Source organism: Staurois parvus, unplaced genomic scaffold (genome assembly GCF_062004578.1).
Source record: "Staurois parvus isolate SC_StPar_1 unplaced genomic scaffold, SC_StPar_1.0 ptg001321l, whole genome shotgun sequence".
NCBI classification, from domain to species: domain Eukaryota; kingdom Metazoa; phylum Chordata; class Amphibia; order Anura; family Ranidae; genus Staurois; species Staurois parvus.
This window is the reverse complement of record NW_028319117.1, coordinates 353,917-379,141: the sequence shown is the minus strand read 5'-3', so window position 1 is coordinate 379,141 and position 25,225 is coordinate 353,917. Positions and strand designations below refer to the sequence as shown.

The following is a 25,225-nucleotide window of genomic DNA, read 5'->3' as shown; positions in this document are numbered from 1 at the left end:
ATAAATAAATGGGGCAAAATCAAATGTTCTCAGGCTATATTCGAATGTGTGAAAGTGGGCAATAGAGCATTAGGGCCATTAGATGACACCGATGAGCATACTTATTTCCTATGATAGTCAACGCCACATAGTGCCCATAATACAACATTTTCAGATTTTTGCACATTTGATCTGCAGACATTTGATTTTGCCCCATTCGCGCGGAACCAATTTACATGAAATACAGATGGACAAACAGGTATGCACAATTTTTATAAAACTCCCCCATTATTATGTTTCTACGCTTGACTTGTAGTACAGGGGCAGAATCATTCTTTTTTTTGGACATATAGGGGTCGATTTACTAAAGGGAAATAGACTGTACACTTTGCAAGTGCAGTTGCTCCAGAGCTTAGTAAATGAGGGGAAGCTCTGCTGACTTCCATCGTCCAATCACGTGCAAGCAAAAATGCTTTTTTAAAAGTTTTCCTTGCAAGGGATTGGGTATTCTTTGCAAAGTGAAGCTTCGCCTCATTTACTAAGCTCTGGAGCAACTGCACTTGCACAATGCACAATCTATTTGCTTTTAGTACATCCACTCCATAGACTTTGGGGTACCTGAAAATCAAATCTAAACACTGTGACGGGAGTCACTTTGGATGGGGGCCCATGGAACACAGCTCACTTTGGAGAGGTGAGGAGACCCCTGTCTCAGCTCCCCATATCCCTCTTATGTGTAAGTCACCCTGTGCCTGTTAGAGGTACAGGGTGATCTGTCCTAATATTGGGGTGGGGGTTGTTGATTGTTTAATGCCATGTGGTTGCATCCCATTGTTCTATTGTGTGTCTTGCTTGGGAGCAAACTATTATGGGATGTATGTGTTTATGTGTATTAGCTTAGTGGGGGGGGGGGTGTCTCCAGCAGCTCTCCCTCCTGATGGGACTGTCTGCTGGTGTGAAGTTTGAATACCTGTGAGTCTTTTGTTACTAAATGTACATTGCCCTTCCCTGTGTCATGCAGGGAGGGGGGATTGTCCCTTGAGTTTATATATCTTGTACTGTATCTATGTTGAAATGAACTAGTTTACTTTCTGGATTACTTCAGGATTGGTGTCCTCTAGTCTTGTATGGTCAGCTGTGATGTCTGTTGTCGGTGTTCAGACAGGGAAGCGGTATTCTAATGGAAGTACCCAAGTGCAGTTAGGGTCGTTTCCGTTACAAACACATTTTGAGGTACTTCTATTAAGCAGTTTCCACGAATACAGCAAACCCGAATACTACTGCGCTTGGGGATGGACTCAGCATGAGCTATGGCTACATCTCGGATGTCCTGGAATGTTCCCTCAACGGACCGGGGTAGTCCAAATGCACTGGATATAGAGAAAACAAACAGAGGGCACACCGGCCTAGTGCATTACTATAAAAAACATTTATTGAAGAACTAAAAATAGGCATCGTACTCACAAATGACATAAATGTCAAACGCCACTGTCCAATCCACACTACATGTCCATCCACAATGGACATTTATTGAAAAAATAAAAATAGGTATCGTACTCACAAGAGACATAAATGTCAAAGGCACATCATAAAGAACATCACTGTCCAATCCACACTATGTGGCCATCCGCAATGGGAACCCTGGACTTCCAACAGGCTAACATGTTTTGAGGACTTGCCTCTTCCACAGAGCCAACCTGAGGCTCTGAGGAAGAGGCAAGTCCTCGAAACACATTGGCCTGTTGAAAGTCCAGGGTTCCCATTGCGGATGGCCACATAGTGTGGATTGGACAGTGATGTTCTTTATGATGTGCCTTTGACATTTATGTCATTTGTGAGTACGATACCTATTTTTATTTTTTCAATAAATGTTTTTTACGGCAATGCACTAGGCCGGTGCGCCCTCTGTTTGTTTTCTCTATATTAAGCAGTTTCCACCTGCCTACAGTACGTTTACAGGCCCAGGCAGGCTGGATGATATACACGTATGTCACCCAGCCTGTTCTGGGTTAGGGCCACGTATGCACCTGCCTCCGCTAACCTGTCTTGTTATTGGCTACACTGAGATTTTGTCAGCAGGTCCCAGCCAGTGATTTATAGCTGAGACCTGCTGATTGGCTGCAGCCAATCAGAGCACAGAGTCCTGTTTACAAACCCACAGGGCTCCTTACACAGATCAGATATCTGGCTGTTTCTTCTCCCTGCAAAGCAAACCAATCCAATCAATCCCTGCTCCTCTGATTACAGGGGAGCCAAATTAAATTCACCTAGCAGCAGTACTTTACTCTAGGAGGGCGCTATATTTTTATCAAGTTACATTTTATCCGTTTTTTTTTTAAGATATCCCAAGGCTTGAGAATCTTTTATTTAAACCTCTTGTTTCTTCAGGTTGCATTTTACACATTAATTAGGCATTTGAACCTTCTTATGACCCGAGTCTCATGATCTACTTCCACTAACCCAGTGGTCGGCAAGCCGTGGCTCGCGAGCCACATGCGGCTCTTTACACAGTTTAATGCGGCTGCTTCTGTGTGCCGGGCGCCCGCTCCCCTCCCTCCTCTCGGGTGGCCGCCCCAAAAGTCAGGACTCTGCAGCTAGCCCAGCAATGGGCAAACTACGGCCCGGCGGACCTTTTAATCCGGCCCGCGGAGCGTGGCAAACATTGGCTGTCAGGATGTAGGCGGGGCAGCGTGATGAACTCCTCTCCTCTCACAGTCTGCCCTGAAGACCGGAACGGCGCGGGAACATGGCGAGAGGAACGCGCGGAGCAAAGGTAAGTGAATTGACACAATATGGGGAATGAATTACTATAGGGGGGATGAATTACTATATGGGGGATGAATTACTATGGGGGATGAATTACTATGGGGGATGAATTACTATATGGGTGATGAATTACTATATGGGGGATGAATTACTATATGGGGGATGAATTACTATAGGGGGGATGAATTACTATGGGGGATGAATTACTATATGGGGGATGAATTACTATATGGGGGATGAATTACTATAGGGGGGATGAATTACTATGGGGGATGAATTACTATATGGGGGATGAATTACTATATGGGGGATGAATTACTATAGGGGGGATGAATTACTATGGGGGATGAATTACTATATGGGGGATGAATATGGGGGATGAATTACTATGGGGGATGAATTACTATATGGGGGATGAATTACTATGGGGGATGAATTACTATATGGGGGATGAATTACTATGGGGGATGAATTACTATAGGGGGGATGAATTACTATAGGGGGGATGAATTACTATAGGGGGGGTGAATTACTATGGGGGATGAATTACTATGGGGGATGGATTACTATATGGGGGATGAATTACTATATGGGGGATGAATTACTATGGGGGATGAATTACTATATGGGGGATGAATTACTATGGGGGATGAATTACTATATGGGGGATGAATTACTATGGGGGATGAATTACTATGGGGGATGAATTACTATATGGGGGATGTATTTTCAGTTTTAAAAATGTGGCTCTCAAAATAAATTTCAATCGTGGTTTTGCCGAGATTTGGCTCAGTTGAAAAAAAAGGTTGCCCACCACTGCACTAACCCAATTGAAAAAAATTCAAAATACTAAGCACAACATACAAAGCCATCCACAACACTGCCCCTAGCTACATCACCAACCTCATCTGCAGGATCGTCCGCTGCGCTCCTCCCAACACATCTTGCTGTCTAGCACCCTCATCGCCTCCTCCCACACTCACCTCCAGGACTTCTCCAGAGCCTCTCCTATCCTCTGGAACTCCCAAACCCCAGTATGTCCAGTCAACACCCACCCTGTCTGCTTTTAGGCGATCTTTGAAAACTCACTTATTCAGGGAAGCCTACCCCACCTCCATCTAAGAACTGTACTTGAGCCACCTCCATCAGATCATCCCCTGCAGCTATCACCTTTTGTACCATCGCCCCTTCCTTTAGATTGCAAGCTCCATGAGCCGGGCCCTCCTATTCCTTCTATACTGAAATGTTTTCTAATTGTACTGTCTCCCTTTATATTATAAAACACTGAGCAAACTGTTGGCGCTATATAAATCCTGTATAATAATAATAATCATCTACTTTTATATGTTGGATGAACTGACTGCATGAACTGTGCTGAAGAAGGCATCTATGAGGGTTACCACTAGAAATAACTGTATGAACACCAATCCATTTGCCACATTTACGCAATTTGTTTAGACTAGAAAATTATATAATTGGAATGTTTTTTGGAAACTTTGAATATTTATCGGCTTATCTTGAGTGGTGACAGAATAATAGCAGATTTGGATCTGCGAAGTTGGAGGGATTCCCCTCTTAGATAGTTGTCCCCACAATGGGTGTTCCCATTGGAAGATTTCCCCTCAACTCTTGTTCTAGGAAAGAACTCTAAAAGTTTGTTCATGTTTTATCACTTTCTCTGTCAGCATCAATTTAGCAGTACAAATAGAGGGGTGAATTTCCCCAATAGTGATACAGAAATAAAATTTTGATAAAGGGGCTAACCCTTCCCGACTCTATCCAAAACTAGAGATAGAATTAAACAATATACAAATGTAGTACACAATGAATATCGTTTGTGACCATGAATGAATGCAAGGTGATACAATGAGGAAAAGTGAACAGCACACATAATCTATTTGTCAATATCCGTATTGCTTCACTGTGGGAATAGTCAACACAGGACTGTGGGCATTCATCCACTTTGTAATCCAACCTGGTGCAATGACTATCAAGGTTAATTGAGAAGCTAGGCTCTCTCAGCCAATGGTCGTTGCTATGTACTTTTGCTTCTAAACAGGGCTATCATATGGCAAGGTGAGCATTTTGACATTGGTATCATAAAGGATGAGGATATTGAATTGTAGTTTGGCTTTGATAGCTGCCTCCTAAAGCTTTTGATGCCAAAAAAAACTAAAAGCATATTGTCCATATTGTCCTACCCTTGTAGAATGCCATATGGTTTGTTGCGTCCAAAAATGACGTAGACAGGCCCTCCATATGGCCAGTGAACCTCAGATTTACCATATCGTTATTCATGTACGCCAACCAGCCAACTGCCAATATTCTTGGAAACAATCAACAGCAGATCATTGATGTACTTTGGTTGTAACAAGTGGTTACTGTATTTGAGTTACTGTTGCCTTTCTATCATCTGGAACCAATCTGCTCATTCTCCTCTGACCTTTGACATCAACAAGGCATTTTCGTCCACACAACTGCCACTCACTAGATATTTTCTCTTTTTCGGACCATTCTCTGTAAACCCTACAAATAGTTGTGCGTGAAAATCCCAGTAGTTCAGCAGTTTTTTAAATATCTACACCAGCCCATCTGGTGCCAACAACCATGCCACGTTCAAAGTCATGTAAATCCCCTTTTTTCCCCATTCTGATGCCTGGTTTGATCTTCAGAAAGTTGTCTTCACCACATCTAGATGCCTAAATGCATTGGATTGCTGCCATGTGATTGGCTGATTAGCAATTTGTGTCACCAAGCAATTGAACAGGAGTACCTAATAAAGTGTTAAGTGTACATTGGAAACAGCGCCCAAGGATGTGGAACTGCACCCCCCTCCCTGTTCCTAATACATGCAGTAGAATAGGTGTACCACCCTCTGCCCATTCTCAGCCCCCTTTGTGCTGGCTGGCCATGGGTGCCCTGGAGTGTACACCACAAGTTTGGCCAATTGCTTGCTTTCTAGCAAATAGAAGGGAGTTGCATATGCATAGTGGGTGGTTGAACCATGTGTGGCATCAGTAGCTGTCAGAGTAGACTTGAATCTGTGCCCTGCTGGTTTCTAGCCACTGATCTGGGGATTGTGTGTGGTGAAGAGGTGCCCTCCCTACCACTAGCCCTGGGCGGCTGTCCTTCCTGCCCACCCTTTGTCCTGGCCCCCTGTAACTCACACATACTCTCCACTTCAGGGAAACCCTCTCAACCTAAGTATCTGTTTGATGTCTCTCAGATATCCAGGTACACTGGTGACCAAGGGCTGGAGTTGATAATCAGCCCATTGACCGAGTCTTTCACTGAGGGACCTATGACTGCAACAATTGGTCTCTCATATAAAGGATCAAGACCCTTATGAGTTTGTAGGAGGTGGTGAAACACAAGCATACTATGGGGAATATGTACAAACATACCCCCCTCTTTCTTTGTGAAAACACTACTCCTTGGTCATTTATCGATAAGACACTGCAAGTCTCTTTTGAATGCATCAGTAGGGTGGCCCTTAAACCTAACATAAGTGTCTCCACCAGACCATTGGCATATCACCTCTCATTTATACATTTCTGCATCTAAAACAACAACTAACCCATCTTTGTCCAAGTTTCTAATCATGATAATAGAATCAGCACAAAGAGTTTTCAGTGCTGTTCATTCCTCAGGGGTTAAATTACCCCTGATCACAAAACCTGGAGCAAGTACCTTAGAGGCCAGACATGTGAGATCCTGTTCAACCAGCCTCTGATGTTGATCCATTACCTTTCCCCTGGAATGAACAGGGTAAAAGCCAGATCTCAACCTAAAGGGTATACAGTATTGGTTTTAGAAGTAGTAAATTCACCTGACTTAAAATCAGACTCAGAGGCAAGGTCTTCAAGGTCACGCACACCACACCAGTCCTGGAAGTCCATCTGGACAGCAGGGACCTTCTTGCTGGAAGTACAAAGATCACTCTCACCTACAACACCATCATAACCAAAATAATGCTTCTTAGGAATAATGGTCTGGACAAATTTATTTATGTCTAGAATTGTGTCAAACAAGTTGAAATGTCTGCTGGAACCTCTAGAATAATCTTTCTCAACCAGGGCTCCTGCAGAGGTTGGTATGGGTTCCTTGAGCAATGAGAAATTTCTGCCTCTCTGATGAGTAACAACTGACACCATTGATCTTTTTAGCTATCTATAAGGTGAAATTCTTCCCATTGACCACAAGTGTGAGGAGCATTCTTCCCAGTGACCACAAGTGTGAGGAGCATTCTTCCCAATGACCACAAGTGTGTGGAGCATTCTTCCCATTGGCCACAAGTGTGAGGAACATTCTTCCCAATGACCACAGGTGTAAGGAGCATTCTTCCCATTGGTCACAAGTGTATGGAGCCTTCTTCCCAATGACCATAAGTGTTAGGAGCATTCTTCCCAATGACCACAAGTGTGTGGAGCATTCTTCCCATTGGCCACAAGTGTGAGGAGCATTCTTCCCAATGACCACAGGTGGAAGGAGCATTCTTCCCATTGGCCACAAGTGTGAGGAGCATTCTTCCCAATGACCACAGGTGTGAGGAGCATTCTTCTCATTGGCCACAAGTGTGAGGAGCATTCTTCCCAATGACCACAGATGTGAGGAGCATTCTTCCCATTGGCCACAAGTTTGAGGAGCATTCTTCCCATTGGCCACAAGTGTGAGGAGCATTCTTCCCACTGACCATCACGCTACTATATCATGAGTTGTAGATATAGGCATTTTTAGCAGGGATTCTCTGAGACCGGAAAGTTATTTCAAGGGTTCCTCCATGCTCATAAAGCTGAGAATGGCTGCTCTAGAAAGAAGAGATTTCTCGTAACTTGATAAATCTCTCTAGGACAAATTCGGCACATAATCTTGTTTCCGTGGTTGATCCTTGAGGGAATAACAGTTGTTTCCATTTATATTTTTTCCTCCATATCTTGTTTTTTGAAGTAGTTATTTTCTTTTTCTTCTCCTTGTTTGTTTTGCACGCCTCCAAGTTGAAAGAAGATTGAACAACCAATCAACCTCCCATATCAGGGGAAGAATCTGTTGCTGTAACAGCTAATGTGTCATCAGATTTCACCTTCAATGTCAGAATACCTGACACATTTTTTAACACGTGTAGGAAGACTGAAAAGACAGAATGTTTTCTTCCATACATATACAGCATTCCATTCATGATCTAAACAATCTCATGACATCTTTTCTTTCTTGCCTGCAATCACTTGTGTAGTTTGTCCAATTCCTGTTTATGAGCAAATAATGGGAATGGGAAAATGGTTTGGAGATAGGTAGGTGTAAGTGGTGATGAGAATGGGTCCTACAGGAAGGATAATCTATTAGGGCTGGGGTGCTCAACCTTCTGAAGAGCGAGGGCCACTTAAGTTACTTGGTAGCCGGTCACTGGCCATAATGAAATTAAATGGTTCAGAATTTTGATTTTTATTTTGAATAGCAAAATGAACATATACAGTGGGGCAAAAAAGTATTTAGTCAGCCACCAATTGTGCAAGTTCTCCCACTTACAAAGATGAGAGAGGCCTGTAATTGGCATCATAGGTAGACCTCAACTATGAGAGACAAAATGAGAAAACAAATCCAGACAATCACATTGGCTGATCTGGAAAGAAATTATTTGCAAATTATGGTGGAAAATAAGTATTTGGTCACCTACAAACAAGCAAGATTTCTGGCTCTCACAGACCTGTACCTTCTTCTTTAAGAGGCTCCTCTGTCCTGCACTCATTACCTGTATCAATGGCATCTGTTTGAACTTGTTATCAGTATAAAAGACACCTGTCCACAACCTCAAACAGTCACACTCCAAACTCCACTATGGTGAAGACCAAAGAGCTGTCGAAGGACACCAGAAACAAAATTGTAGACCTGCACCAGGCTGGGAAGACTGAATCTGCAATAGGCAAGCAGCTTGGTGTGAACAAATCAACTGTGGGAGCAATAATTAGAAAATGGAAGACATACAAGACCACTGATAATCTCCCTCGATCTGGGGCTCCACGCAAGATCTCACCCCGTGGGGTCAAAATGATCACAAGAACGGTGAGCAAAAATCCCAGGACCACACGGGGCGAACTAGTGAATGGCCTGCAGAGAGCTGGGACCAACGTAACAAAGGCTACCATCAGTAACACACTACACTGCCAGGGACTCAGATCCTGCAGTGCCAGACGTGTCCCCCTGCTTAAGCCAGTACATGTCCGGGCCCATCTGAGGTTTGCTAGAGAGCATTTGGATGATCCAGAAGAGGATTGGGAGAATGTCATATGGTCAGATGAAACCAAAATAGAACTGTTTGGTAGAAACACAACTCGTCGTGTTTGGAGGAGAGAGAATGCTGAGTTGCATCCAAAGAACACCATACCTACTGTGAAGCATGGGGGTGGCAACATCATGCTTTGGGGCTGTTTCTCCGCAAAGAGACCAGGACGACTGATCCATGTACAGGACAGAATGAATGGGGCCATGTATCATGAGATTTTGAGTGCAAACCTCCTTCCATCAGCAAGGGCATTGAAGATGAAACGTGGCTGGGTCTTCCAACATGACAATGATCCCAAACAACGAAGGAGTGGCTTCGTAAGAAGCATTTCAAGGTCCTGGAGTGGCCTAGCCAGTCTCCAGATCTCAACCCCATAGAAAACCTTTGCAGGGAGTTGAAAGTCCATGTTGCCCAGCGACAGCCCCAAAACATCACTGCTCTGGAGGAGATCTGCATGGAGGATGCATGGAGGATGGGCCAACATACCAGCAACAGTATATATATACAGATATATAACAAAGTATTGAGATGAACTTTTCATATTGACCAAATACTTATTTTCCACCATAATTTGCAAATAAATTCTTTCCAGATCAGCCAATGTGATTGTCTGGATTTGTTTTCTCATTTTGTCTCTCATAGTTGAGGTCTCCCTATGATGCCAATTACAGGCCTCTCTCATCTTTGTAAGTGGGAGAACTTGTACAATTGGTGGCCGACTAAATACTTTTTTGCCCCACTGTACCTCCTGCACCTGCTGAATGCCGGTCAGAGGGAGGGGAGGAGAAGTCGGCTTTCAGCAGTTGCAGGAGGAAAACAGAGAGGATCGGTTTCTGGTTACACCGCCCCTACTGACCTTTTTGCCCAAGAGTAAAACAGAATGTTACAGGGAGGCTGCAAGGGCCACCTGGAGCAAGGAATGGGGCCACCATTGCGACCACTGGCGCTACACCAGTGGTTGGGGGTGTGTGGTGAAAACACGTCATAACTATGGGGTTTTACAGCCCCCCAATACACAAATATAAAAAAGCTCTTACTGTCCTGAGCCTCCAATAAGGCGCTTTCACACTGATGAGCTGCGGTTTCCTGGCACTGCGGGTGCAGCGCCGCGTGCCTGCAGCTTTCCTGTAAGTTTCGCCATAGACTTCTTTTATACCTTGTAGGTGCGGTGCGCATTCTGAAAGGGGCACATCAAAGAGCTCTGAGGGCCACGTGTGGCCCGCGGGCCACAGGTTGAGCACCCGTGCATTAGAATAAATCTTGTTGTAGAATGAAGCTAATGTTAAAAGCAAAAGAACAAAGTTGCAAAAATCAAGAATTGGGGTGATGGAGAAAAATAAATTTAATCTCCAACCACGGAAAGGTTTCTTCACAGTAAGAGCTGTGAGAATGTGGAATAGACTCCCTCAAGAGTTGGTTGGGGCCAGCTCAGTGGATTGCTGTAGGAAAGTCCTGGATTCTTTCTTGGATACAGAGAATATAACTGGATATAACATTTATAGGGAAAGTTGATCCAGGGAATATCCGATTGCCTCTCGGGGGATCAGGAAGGAATTTTTTTCCCTGCAGGAGCAAGTTGGATCATGCTTTGCTGGGATTTTTTGCCTTCCTCTGGATCAACTGTGGGTGTAGGATTATCTTTTTTTTTTGAATGGTTGAACTGGATGGACTTTTGTCTTAGCCAGACTAACTATGTAACTATATGGACACCACACTTGTTTTGCTACTTGTGCTTTTGCTGTTTTCTGGAAATCTTTGCCTTTTCTCTGTTCAACCCTAGTTCATTTTATGAGGTGTGACAGTTTTAACTTCCATAATGCCCGCGGTGAAGTACTATAGTGGTGAGTCACATAGTTACATAGTTAGTCTGGCTGAAAAAAGACAGAAGTCCACCCAGTTCAACCATTAAAAAAAAAAGTTCTAATCCTACTCCACAGTTGATCCAGAGGAAGGCAAAAAAACCCAGCAAAGCACGATCCAATTTGCTCCTGCAGGGGAAAAATATTCGGCAATCGGATATTCCGTGGATCAACAAATCACTGAAGTGTGTTCTGACATGTTCTCACTTGCACTCTCCTGGGTCTCAGCCCAGTGGACTCAGTCTTTAGGGAGTAGTAGAAGATATAACACGTGTGTGGTTTGCACTGTTGGTGGAAAAGGAGTGACGGAGAATTTTAGAGCAGCGGATCACGTAAAATTTTACTTGAAAATTGGAAAACGTGTGAGTGAATGTTTAGCTCTGTTACAGGAGGCTTGTGGTGAACATTCCTTAATAAAGAAATCAAGTGGTTTTTGAATGGCATAGGCGGCTTAAAGTGTTACTAAACCCCCAACAGTACAATCAGTCTGTAGATGCAGTAAAGCATGCTTGTTATACTCACTGTGGATACACGGGTTAATCCTATACATTGTGTAAAAGCACTGTTTGATCATGTCTTCTCTGATCTTCCCCTTCTTCTGCTTTACCCCCCTTAACTCCTGATAAGACATATCGTGTGGAGTCACTCTACACATGCCCAGTTTGGTGTGTATTGCTAGAGAGTTTTTTTTTCTTGGGAGAATGCATGTGATCAGCACAGGGCCAATCAGCGCTGTCCAGACAGAGGTCAGGGGTTCTGCATCCTCCTAGAGCAGAAACAAAACTCCTCCTACAAGCTTTAACCAGTGTTCTGCTGGCCACTGATAGAAGTCACAAGACTGCTATATACTGCTGATGAGAAAAGGTATTTAGCAGTTTATATTTACTAAAATAATTGCATTTCCATGTTCTGTGTATGGTGGGAGACAAGATATAGTAAATGCAGGGTCCAGGGAGAGCAGATATAGTGAATGCAGGGTCTGGGGAGACCAGATATAGTGAATGCAGGGTCCGGGGAGAGAGGATATAGTCAATGCAGGGTCCGGGGGGAGAGCGGATATAGTGGGTGCAGGGTCCGGGGAGACCGGATATACAGAATGCAGGGTCCGGGGAGAGCGGATATAGTGAATGCGGGGTCCGGGGGGAGCGGATATAGTGAATGCAGGGTCCGGAGAGAGGGGATATAGTGAATGCAGGGCCCAGGGATAGCGGATATAGTGAATGCAGGGTCCAGGGAGAGCGGATATAGTGAATGCAGGGTCCGGGGAGACCAGATATAGTGAATGCAGGGTCCGTGGAGACCGGATATACAGAATGCAGGGTCCGGGGAGAGCGGATATAGTGAATGCGGGGTCCGGGGAGACCGGATATAGTGAATGCAGGGTCCGGGGAGAGCGGATATAGTGAATGCAGGGTCCGGGGAGAGCGGATATAGTGAATGCGGGGTCCGGGGAGAGCGGATATAGTAAATGTAGGATTCGGGGAGAGCGGATATAGTGAATGCGGGGTCCGGGGAGACCGGATATAGTGAATGCAGGGTCCGGGGAGACCGGATATAGTGAATGCAGGGTCCGGGGAGACCGGATATAGTGAATGCAGGGTCCGGGGAGACCGGATATAGTGAATGCAGGGTCCCGGGTTTAGTAACACTTTAAGGAGGAGTTGGTAGGTGTCCATGTTGACACAAGAAGTGGGCAGCCAAAAACATAAAAGACGAATGCAAATGTGGACAGAGTGCGAATCCCCTGTACGCTCAGATCGAAGATTTAGTGTGCGAATGATGGCAGAAGGACTGAAGATGAACAAGGAAACTGTGCGGCAGATTCAAATGGAGGATTCAGGAATGAGGAATATTTCCACAAAGATGGCGCCTCAAATCTTGACAGAAGATCAGAAACAACTTCACCTTCGAATTGCATCCAATCTTTTAAAGAATGCGGAGATGTTTGATAGGGATGCTACTGGTGATGAAACTTGGTGTTTCCAGTATGATCCGGTAACAAAACACCAGGGCATGCAAAGGGAAAAAAAAAAGAATTCACCTCGTCTGAAGGAAGTACGCATGTCTTGTTCTCAGTTCAAAACCATGCGGGTGTGTTTTTTTTATCCAAAGGGGATAGTTCACTACAAGTTCATAGAACATGGTACAGCAGTCAACCAACAATTTAATGGATGAACTGGATGGACTTTTGTCTTTTTTCAGTCAGACTAACTATGTAACTATGTTCCTTGCTAACATTGTTACTCGGAAATTCAGTTACGGGAATCTGGTCGGAGGAAAAGACCGGAACGCTGGCCTGACAAGTGGATTCATCACCACGACAATGCTCCTGCACATGATGCACATGAGTATGGAGGGTTCCTGGCCTGGAAATCTATTCCAAAACTTGACCAACCTCCTTATTCCCCTGACTTGTGGCTGTTTCCAAAATTAAAAATGCCTTAAAAGGACACAGATTTGACAACATTCCGGACACCCAGCGTGCCGCAACAAAGATGCTGCGCAGCACTCCGGAAAATGAATTCCAAGAAGTGCCGCAGTCATCTGGAAAAGTGCGTTGCTTCACAAGGGGACTACTTTGAAGGTGACAACTGCTAGTGTAGAAGTCAGCAAACTTTTTTTTTTTTTTTACATCACATTCCGAGAATTAAACTGTTACTCCTCATATATGCTTGTTGTGTGATATCCCTACGGAAAGGTTAGGTATCACACCGCCTCTCCACCTCATCCAATCAGAGAACACTTTGCATTCATTAAGAGAATGCAAAGCAATATTTGAATGGTGTCTGTGCCCAGAGGTCAACCTGTTCAGAATGCAGCAAGGCAGATGCTCAGCATGGGACCCAGAAGCTAGAGATCACTGTGGTAGCAATGTACAACGCCATCAGGGGCGGACTGACCATTTGGAAACTCGGGCACTGCCCGAGGGCCCGGGGTCAGTAGGGGGCCCCGTGAGATGCCCCTGGTACCTTTTTCACAGGCTTTTTTGAGTGTGGGCAAGGACACAGGGGCCCCAATGATCCCTTATTACCCGGGGGCCCCATGAGTTGTCAGTCCGCCCCGAACGTCATAACATCGTCCACTACAATAATTTTCAGCTTCTAGACCAGACTCTCAACCTTCATCGCAGAGGAACCCTTAAAATAACTTTCCGATCTCAGGGGACCTGCTATAATGACTAAATCTACAACTCATGTTACAATTAGTGTGATGGCCAGGGGGAAGAATGTCCCTTACATTGGTGGTCAGTGTGAAGAATGTCCCTTACATTGGTGGTCAGTGTGAAGAATGTCCCTTACATTGGTGGTCAGTGGGAAGAATGTCCCTTACATTGGGGGTCAGTGGGAAGAATGTCCCTTACATTGGTGGTCAGTGGGAAGAATGTCCCTTACATTGGTGGTTAGTGGGAAGAATGTCCCTTACATTGGTGGTTAGTGGGAAGAATGCTCCTTACATTGGTGGTCAGTGGGAAGAATGTCCCTTACATTGGGGGTCAGTGGGAAGAATGCTCCTTACATTGGTGGTCAGTGGGAAGAATGTCCCTTACATTGGTGGTCAGTGTGAAGAATGTCCCTTACATTGGTGGTTAGTGGGAAGAATGCTCCTTACATTGGTGGTCAGTGGGAAGAATGTCCCTTACATTGGGGGTCAGTGGGAAGAATGCTCCTTACATTGGTGGTCAGTGGGAAGAATGTCCCTTACATTGGGGGTCAGTGGGAAGAATGTCCCTTACATTGGTGGTCAGTGGGAAGAATGTCCCTTACGTTGGTGGTCAGTGGGAAGAATGTCCCTTACATTGGTGGTCAGTGGGAAGAATGTCCCTTACATTGGTGGTCAGTGGGAAGAATGTCCCTTACATTGGGGGTCAGTGGGAAGAATGTCCCTTACATTGGAGGTCAGTGGGAAGAATGTCCCTTACATTGGTGGTCAGTGGGAAGAATGTCCCTTACATTGGTGATCAGTGGGAAGAATGCCCCTTCCATTGGAGGTCTGTGGGAAGAACGTCCCTTACATTGGTGGTCAGTGGGAAGAATGCCCCTTACATTGGAGGTCTGTGGGAAGAACGTCCTTACATTGGTGATCAGTGGGAAGAATGTCCCTTACATTGGTGATCAGTGGGAAGAATGCTCCTTACATTGGGGATCAGTGGGAAGAATGTCCCTTACATTGGTGGTCAGTGGGAAGAACGTCCCTTACATTGGTGATCAGTGGGAAGAATGTTCCTTACATTGGTGATCAGTGGGAAGAATGCTCCTTACATTGGGGATCAGTGGGAAGAACGTCCCTTACATTGGAGGTCAGTGGGAAGAACGTCCCTTACATTGGTGATCAGTGGGAAGAACGTCCCTTACATTGGAGGTCAGTGGGAAGAATGTCCCTTACATTGGTGGTCAGTGGGAAGAATGTCCCTTACATTGGTGGTCAGTGGGAAGAATGTCCCTTACATTGGTGATCAGTGGGAAGAATGCCCCTTACATTGGTGGTCAGTGAGAAGAATGTCCTTTACATTGGTGGTCAGTGGGAAGAACGTCCCTTACATTGGGGATCAGTGGGAAGAATGTCCCTTACATTGGTGGTCAGTGGGAAGAATGCTCCTTACATTGGGGGGTCAGTGGGAAGAATGTCCCTTACATTGGTGGTCAGTGGGAAGAATGTCCCTTACATTGGTTGTCAGTGGGAAGAATGCTCCTTACATTGGGGGGTCAGTGGGAAGAACGTCCCTTACATTGGTGGTCAGTGGGAAGAATGCTCCTTACATTGGTGATCAGTGGGAAGAATGTCCCTTACATTGGTGATCAGTGGGAAGAATGTCCCTTACATTGGTGATCAGTGGGAAGAATGTCCCTTACATTGGTGGTCTGTGGGAAGCAGGGGCGGACTGACAACTCATGGGGCTCCCGGGCAATAGAGGATCATGAGGCCCCTGTGTCCTTGCCAAACTCAAAAAATCCTCTGAAAAAGGTACCAGGGGCATCTCATGGAGCCCCCTACTGACCCCGGGCTCTCAGGCAGTGCCCGAGTTTCCAAATGGTCAGTCCGCCCCTGGTGGTAAGAATGCTCCTTATAGATAGCTAAAAAGATAGATGGTGTCAGTGGGAACTTATCAGAGAGACATAACTTTCTCATTGCTCAAGGAACCCCTATAACCCTCTAGAGGAACCCTAGGATTCCCTGGTTCCCTGGCTGAGAAACCCTGTTCTAGAGAGATCCCACAGGTATGATATATACTGTACATAGTTGGTCCAAGCTGATACAATGTAACTATGTGAAAAAATTTATACCTGGAATACCCAGTGAAGTGACTGGCCTCAGATGATGCACAGAGATGAAACAAATCATCCTGCACAAGTTGTACCATTTTATCTCTAGCTGTCTGTCCTCTACCCTTCAAATTCAAAGTGCAGAATTTACACAGGATCTCACAGCACTGAAAACCAGGGGGCAGGGAGCTGATGTTACACTCAGTGAGGAGTGCTCTGACAGCTGATTGGAGAGAAGGGACACAGCCCTCCCTCACACAGGAACAGAGCTGAGGCTGTCAATCACAGGCTGTGCCCTCCCGTCACCCTTTTTTCTCTTGGTGTCAGGAATGTTCCTCAGAAGTGACACATGCTGATAGCAGAGGAAGGAGGCAGCAGACAGAAATGACACTTAGTGCTCTGGACTGAGACAGATACACACTATAGAGAGATGTGCTTTGTTCATAGTTCATGTCTGAGGTTTACAACCACTTTAGGTATATCTTCTTTCATCCGCAAGTCATTTCCTTTCCAACACACAAACCAGTCTCTATACCGACACACCCACATATTGCCTGCAAGCTGCATCACGGCTGAACCTTAAATAGCTGCTATTATCTCTATAAATACCCTCATAATCAGCTTTGCATTCTTTCCGCCGCACATTAATTAGGAATCATTTTATGTCTCCCTGCGATGATTCATCGACATTCACGCTGAACTCCGGCCACATCAACTTTCATTGACATGCCTTTCTCAGTAGAAGATGAATCCACTTCACACTGAATGCCTTTACAAAGCCAGATATTACCCAGGGTACTGGTACCAGAGCTGTGGGAGGGACCCATCAGGCTCCACCCACTACAGAAAACCACAGGAGGGGGCGGAGACAAGACCAGGCACTCTGCACAAGGAGGGAGAGCAGCAGTGAGTGGTCTGTATTCCAGGAAGTCTCCCATTGGATTCCTGGAGGAAATACACAGAGCTGACCGAGATTCCAGGAGAATGCAGAGGATGGAGGGGGGTAGAGGAGATGTACTTACCCTGGACCAGGGGTGGACTGACCATTTGGAAACTCGGGCACTGCCCGAGGGCCCGGAGTCAGTAGGGGGCCCCATGAGTTGCCCCTGGTACCTTTTTCATAGGCTTTTTTGAGTTTGGGCAAGGACACAGGGGCCCCATGATCCCCTATTGCCCCGGGGGCCCCTTGAGTTGTCAGTCAGCCCCTGGTCCAAACCCTTTACATCGGAGTCCTCAGTCCAAACCTTTTCACATCAGAGTCTTCAGTCCGAACCCTTTCACATCGGTGTCCTCAATCCCCCGCCTTCCACATCAGAGTCCTTGGTCCCACGCATTTCAGTCCTTAGTCTGTACATTTACATCAGAGTCCTCAGCCCCCCCCCCTTTACATTAGAGTCCTGATTCTCCCTCTTTTCATTCAGAATCCTCATCCCCTCCTTCTGCATCAGAGTCCTCAACTCCACCCTTTTCACATGAGAGTCCCCAGCCCCTACATCAGAGTCCTCGGCTGACCCATCTGCACCATGGAAATGACACTGAAAAAATATGAGATTCAGCGTGGTACCCCACCGACACCCTGGCTGAGAAATGCTGCTCTAACATTCTACCATCTCCCAATTGCTGTTTGAATATATATGTTGCTAATAAAAGTACAGAGCTTGAAAAATGGAAGGAATGGTTTGTCCATTCTGCCAAACAGGTTGGGATGGTTTAACAAGAAGCAATTCACGAGGATGAGAACAATCATCTCTCATCTATTTTTAATTCAGAGAGTGAGTCCTGGATGACATGCAAATCCAACCATTCATAGAAACATAGAAAAGTGGATGCAGAAAAAGACTGAGTGGTCTGTCAAGTCTGCCCGTTTTTTGGGGTTTTTTTTTTGGGGGGGGGGGTCTGTTTTTGATTTTTTTGAGGTTTTGTTTTTCGTTGTTAACTTTTTCGTCTGAGTATGGGTCCTTTCACATGGGTGTTCCATTTTTTTCATCAATTTTTTCAAACAATGGGGTTGATTGGAAACTGAAGAGTGCAAAATCTAGTGCAGCTCTGCATGGAAACCAATCAGCTTCCAGGTTTTTTTTTGTCAAAGCTTGAACAAGCTGGAGTTAGAAGCTGATTGGCTCCCATGCACAGCTGCACCAGATTTTGCAATCTCCAGTTTTAGTAAATTAACACCAATGCCATGACTGAAATAGAGGCCAGTCACATGACTTCGATAGGTTAGTTAGCTTCTATTCTTAAAAATTCCTTGAGTCCCAAACAGGGGCGGACTGACCATTCGAGCACTCGAGCACTCCCCTTTGGCCCAAGGTCAGTAGGGGGCCCCATGAAATGCCCCTGGTACCTTTTTTATAGGCTTTTTTTGGGTGTGCTTTGAGTGTGGGCAAGGACACGGGGCCCCATGATCCCCTATTGCCCGGGGGCCACCCCTGGTCCCAAAGTACGCTTTCAAAGTAGTAGTTTGACTGCAGTAAAGGCCATACTGCTTTACAAAGGGACCCCTGAGTCTCCATAAGTTTGCAATACCATAAATGTAACACTTCAACATTTTCCTGTTTCTGTTGGCATGGTATCATGCTACCATTCTATCTATAAATTGGGGATTATTATTTTTTAAAGAGATTGGTTCTGCCTTCAAAAGTCCTTAAGAAAATAAACATGCAAATATGTCTTTGTGTCTCCAGGATGGCCGAGGAAAAGAAGACGGAGAAGGAAGGTCTCATTGAGTTCTATTCATCCTATCGGGAACTCTTTGAGTTCTTTTGTAATAACACGACCATTCATGGAGCCATCCGGCTGGTATGTTCACGAAACAACCGCATGAAAACCGCCTTTTGGCTCGTCTTGTTCCTGGTCACCTTTGGCCTGATGTACTGGCAGTTCGGACTGCTCTTTGGACAATATTTTAGTTACCCGGTGAGCATTAATGTCAACGTCAACTCAGACAGACTGCTGTTCCCAGCTGTGACTGTGTGCACCTTGAACCCCTACAGGTGAGGTTGGAGATGAAGTTGACCCTTTTATTTGTTGGTCCATTACCAGGCCAAATATGTCACTGGGGTCTCCTTGAAAATTCCAGGTGTATTTAAAGCCTTACATTTTGAGTAAAGTCAAAACATTTTGGGTTGTGATTAGGGTTTTAAGGATTGGGAATGTTTGCTGCCTGGTTTCCGTTGAGGAGAACGTCCTTTCCTGAAGACGCCAGAAGAAATTTGAGGAAACCTCTCCAAAAATTCCTCCTAGGCAGTTGTCACCATAACGAGTGACTCCATTGGACGATTTCTTCCCATATTCTGTCCTGGTGATAACCATAATGTTTGGATTTTGCATCACTTTCTGTACCAGTGACAATGGCCACTGGGCAAATGGAGAATGTGAATTTCTTTAGTGGAGATGCAAAGAGAACTAGAAACCTGATGGAGGTTCTAACCCCCTTCATACTCAAAAACTAAGGAAAAGTTACACTTTAACTATTTCCATACAAAAGGCAAAATGCAGACCTAATAGGCAGCCCAATGGCCAATTGAAGGAGCATAAACTGCAAGCTGACAATGCTACTGAAAACTAAAAGGCTTCTGCTCAGCTGCTTAGACCTCATAAGCATTTGTAAGGTCCAGTATTGATTGTATTGGGGGACATGTCCCACAATCAGTATTCTAATTCATCCCAAAGGTGTTCCGTAGGGTTGAGGTCAGGGCTCTGTGCAGGTCACTTAAGTTCCTTCACACCAAACTCATCATATGTCTTTATGGAGCTGGCTTTGTGAACAGGGCCACAGTCATGCCGGAACTGAGAATGTTCCTCAAACTGCTGTCAGAAAATAGATCATTTACAATTGTGTAAACACCTCTGCATGCTGTACCCTTCACTGGAACCACCTGAACTCAGTTGTTTGGGGGATCCACCTACGTTTGGCCATATAGTTGGTGGGATGGTCTGGTGTAACCAAACCTTTGACCATACAGTGTACAATGAAAGTGAACACAAGTTTATTTTAAGCGTGCATCTCTATGTTGTTATTGTAGACTTCATATAGATGCACAGGATTAAATATGTCCTTAAAACATTGCTCCTATAAATATTCCAAAGACCTTAGTGTTTTATTTTGCATCTTTAAGAGCTCATTTACACTTGCTTCGAATTCACCACACATTAAAGTGCCCACCACTTCAACATGCGTTTTTGATGTGTTTTTGATGCTTCTGTGATGCTTAATGAAGCTTGGCAAATGCCCTGTGTGTGTTGATTTTCCATTTGTTTTAAAGGGGCCCAGTAGAACCCCAGCTCATTAGTACCCCCATTCAGCAGATCCCCAGCTTATTAGTACCCTTGTTCAGCAGATCACTCACTCAGTAGTAACCATCAGCTCTGTTGATCCCCCACTCAGTAGTAACCCCCTGCTCTGCTGATCCCCTGCTCAGTGGTATCCCCAGCTCTGCTGATCTCCCGCTCAGCAGTAGCAACCAGCTCTGCTGATTCCCCACTCAGTAGTAACCCCCAGGTCTGCTGATCCCCTGCTCAGCAGTAAAAACTAGCTCTGCTAATCCACAACTCAGTAGTAACCCCCAGCTCTGCTGATTCCATGCTCAGTAGTAACCCCCAGCTCTGCTGATCCCCCGCTCAGCAGTAAAAACCAGCTCTGCTAATCTCTAACTCAGTAGTAACCCCCAGCTCTGCTGATTCCATGCTCAGTAGTAACCCCCAGCTCTGCTGATTCCATGCTCAGTAGTAACCCCCAGCTCTGCTGGTTCCATGCTCAGTAGTAACACCTAGCTCTGCTGATTCCATGCTCAGTAGTAACCCCCAGCTCTGCTGATTCAATGCTCCGTAGTAACTCCCAGCTCTGCTTATTCCATGCCCAGTAGTAACCCCCAGCTTTGCTGATTCCATGCTCAGTAGTAACTTCCAGCTCTGCTGATCCCCCGCTCAGCAGTAAAAACCAGCTCTGCTAATCCCCAACTCAGTAGTAACCCCCAGCTCTGCTGATTCCATGCTCAGTAGTAACTTCCAGCTCTGCTGATTCCCCGCTCAGCAGTAAAAACCAGTTATGCTAATCCCCAACTCAGTAGTAACCCCCAGCTCTGCTGATTCCGTGCTCAGTAGTAACCTCCAGCTCTGCTGATTCCCCGCTCAGTACTAACCCCCAGCTCTGCTGATTCCATGCTCAGTAGTAACCCCCAGCTCTGCTAATTCCATGCTCAGCAGTAACCCCCAGCTCTGCTGATTCCATGCTCAGTAGTAACCCCCAGCTCTGCTGATTCCATGCTCAGTAGTAACCCCCAGCTCTGCTGATTCCATGCTCAGTAGTAACTTCCAGCTCTGCTGATTCCCCGCTCAGCAGTAAAAACCAGTTATGCTAATCCCCAACTCAGTAGTAACCCCCAGCTCTGCTGATTCTATGCTCAGTAGTAACCTCCAGCTCTGCTGATTCCCCGCTCAGTACTAACCCCCAGCTCTGCTGATTCCATGCTCAGTAGTAACCCCCAGCTCTGCTAATTCCATGCTCAGCAGTAACCCCCAGCTCTGCTGATTCCATGCTCAGTAGTAACCCCCAGCTCTGCTGATTCCATGCTCAGTAGTAACCCCCAGCTCTGCTGATTCCATGCTCAGTAGTAACTTCCAGCTCTGCTGATCCCCCGCTCAGCAGTAAAAACCAGCTCTGCTAATCCCCAACTCAGTAGTAACCCCCAGCTCTGCTGATTCAATGCTCAGTAGTAACAAGCAGCTCTGCTGATCCCCCGCTCAGCAGTAAAAACCAGCTCTGCTAATCCCCAACTCAGTAGTAACCCCCAGCTCTGCTGATTCCATGCTCAGTAGTAACTTCCAGCTCTGCTGATTCCCCGCTCAGCAGTAAAAACCAGTTATGCTAATCCCCAACTCAGTAGTAACCCCCAGCTCTGCTGATTCCGTGCTCAGTAGTAACCTCCAGCTCTGCTGATTCCCCGCTCAGTACTAACCCCCAGCTCTGCTGATTCCATGCTCAGTAGTAACCCCCAGCTCTGCTAATTCCATGCTCAGCAGTAACCCCCAGCTCTGCTGATTCCATGCTCAGTAGTAACCCCCAGCTCTGCTGATTCCATGCTCAGTAGTAACCCCCAGCTCTGCTGATTCCATGCTCAGTAGTAACTTCCAGCTCTGCTGATTCCCCGCTCAGCAGTAAAAACCAGTTATGCTAATCCCCAACTCAGTAGTAACCCCCAGCTCTGCTGATTCCATGCTCAGTAGTAACCTCCAGCTCTGCTGATTCCATGCTCAGTACTAACCCCCAGCTCTGCTGATTCCATGCTCAGTAGTAACCCCCAGCTCTGCTAATTCCATGCTCAGCAGTAACCCCCAGCTCTGCTGATTCCATGCTCAGTAGTAACCCCCAGCTCTGCTGATTCCATGCTCAGTAGTAACCCCCAGCTCTGCTGATTCCATGCTCAGTAGTAACTTCCAGCTCTGCTGATCCCTCGCTCAGCAGTAAAAACCAGCTCTGCTAATCCCCAACTCAGTAGTAACCCCCAGCTCTGCTGATTCCATGCTCAGTAGTAACTTCCAGCTCTGCTGATTCCCCGCTCAGCAGTAAAAACCAGTTATGCTAATCCCCAACTCAGTAGTAACCCCCAGCTCTGCTGATTCCGTGCTCAGTAGTAACCTCCAGCTCTGCTGATTCCCCGCTCAGTACTAACCCCCAGCTCTGCTGATTCCATGCTCAGTAGTAACCCCCAGCTCTGCTAATTCCATGCTCAGCAGTAACCCCCAGCTCTGCTGATTCCATTCTCAGTAGTAACCCCCAGCTCTGCTGATTCCATGCTCAGTAGTAACCCCCAGCTCTGCTGATTCCATGCTCAGTAGTAACTTCCAGTTCTGCTGATTCCCCCCCCCCCCAAGTATTACCCCCAGCTCTGCTGATGCTCTGGCTTGCTGATCCTTCTCTCTCTCCTGCCCCCACTCACCTTCCACTATATTGATCCCATGTTTTGCACCACGTGTGACATCTGCAAGCTTTTCCTGCTCCGGTCCCGTAGCTCTGCTGATCCTCTGCCACTCAGTCCCCTCTCTTTCTAGTCCCTGCTCACCTTCCCCTATAGTGTGCCCATGTTTCTCACCACGTGTGCTGTTTGCTAGTTGCTTTGCTCCAGTCCAGACCCCGCTCACCTTCCTGCTGCTCAGCGCTGCACACCAGATGTGACGTCTGTACCAGACACTCAGAATATATACACATGAACTGGAAGTGACTGCTGATGATGTCTTTCTGGTTAACTTGTTGGTTTCCCAGTGCATCCTGGGATATCTCATACCTTCTGTGCTGTTAACAACCATTGTCATAGAAGTCTATGGAGGCTTTGGAGATGATTTGATGCACCAAGAAAATAACACGGGGTATAATTTTTAAAGCAAAGCAAACACAACAGTGTGAACAGGACTGTATGCAGGGGCGGACTGACAACTCATGGGGCCCCCGGGCAATAGGGGATCATGGGGCCCCTGTATCCTCGCCCACAATCAAACCACACCCAAAAAAGCCTATGAAAGGTACCAGGGGCATCTCATGGGGCCCCTTACTGACCCCTGGCCCTCGGGCAGTGCCCGAGTTTCCAAATGGTCAGTCCGCCCCTGACTGTATGTTAACCATTTTATTTAGCGGCAGGGACTTTGAATGGCATTCAGAGTGCTTTAAACACGTATGTGCAATGCCACATTTTGAAGTAAGTGTAAACGAGCTCTAAGAGTGAAAATTTTATTTTTATTGGTGTCTTCTAATATGCAGAAAAACAAATCATTGTAATTACTGGTGGAAATTACCATGGTGTCCATTTCTACCCACTTGCTTAATTTGCACTGGATATCTCACCCTGCAGGTACCATTCTATTCTGGATGACCTGGATCAGCTGGATAGAGACACTCAACAGCTCTTATACAGCCTCTATCGGTACAATGTGACCGGGGTACAAGGCAGAGTCCCCACAAACAGGAGACGACGTCAAGCCAGGGAGCCCCTTCTGTTTCCTCTCGAGAAGATCCCAGTTGAAGAAAGTACTCGCCGGGTGCCCCGAAGTGTAGATTCTGATGCAGACACAATGGACGTCAACCGTCAGGACTGGAATATAGGCTTCAAACTGGTAAGAGAGTTTGTGCACATCAATAGTCAATCTTTGATTTAAACTACTCAGGTGATGGTCATCAATATATAATGATAGTATGCTACTAATGGGATGTAAGTAACACACTGTACTGGATTTGAATGATACAATATTGCAATGTAAAGAGTGTGGGTGAGGCCAACATGTGGGTCCCTACATGTGGGGACTCTGTACCTTGAGACAACTTTTCCCGTTATACTGCACAACTTGTCTTCCTAAATGTAGCATTTTGAGGGGGACACCTGTGTCCCATTCCACCAGCCTAGCTTTCCCATCACCTCACTTCTAGCGACAGAGTAGATGTCCCGCCATGCAGTGGACCTCCACGTGCGCACAATTTCACTCCTTTAACTCTCCCATAGCTGTGGCTAGGTCCATGGGGTCTCTGTGCCAAATGCTCTAGGGCAGGGGTGTCCAAACTTTTTTCAAAGAGGGCCAGATTGGATGAAGTGAACATGGTGGAGGGCCGAACATTTTTCCAAACATTCTTTGAACCATTACAATTAAATGCAAATAAATTATTTTATGCCAAGTTAATTGCAAACGACATACTTTTCATTTCATAACATTAAGATCAACTCAAGCTGAGTTTTCACAATGTATTGAAAATAAATTTAAAAAAAACTTACCTGCACTAATGTGAAGGGTGAAAAAGGTAGCTGGAGCTGAAGTCTCTGCTCGGCAGCCGGGAAGAGAAGAGAAACACACTTCACGCTGGAAGTCCGGCCCTGACGTCACCGCCCTCTGTCGCTCCCAGCGCGGTGCAGTCACGCATGCGCACTGCTCTCAAGCAGAAGACTGTCTGCCACAGAAGGGAGGGCCGTGCGACAGCCGCATTTACACAGACCAGGGAGAACGCGCCGCAGTCAGGCATGCGCACTGCCCTCTGTTCTCAAGCAGAAGACTGTCTGCCATAGAAGGGAGGGCTGTGGGAGGGCCACATTACACAGAGCAGG

The 25,225-nt window shown here is 46.0% G+C and overlaps 1 protein-coding gene across 1 annotated transcript in view; it reads left to right on the top strand.

Annotated features, from left to right (window-relative positions):
• The window catches only part of SCNN1A (sodium channel epithelial 1 subunit alpha), a 153,057-nt gene that overhangs the window by 31,580 nt on the left and 96,252 nt on the right, over positions 1-25,225 (top strand). Inside the window, exons 2-3 of the mRNA XM_089661183.1 lie at positions 18,827-19,135; positions 23,987-24,248. Of these exons, the coding sequence (XP_089517309.1) occupies positions 18,827-19,135; positions 23,987-24,248 (571 nt within the window). The remainder of the gene's footprint in view (positions 1-18,826; positions 19,136-23,986; positions 24,249-25,225) is intronic.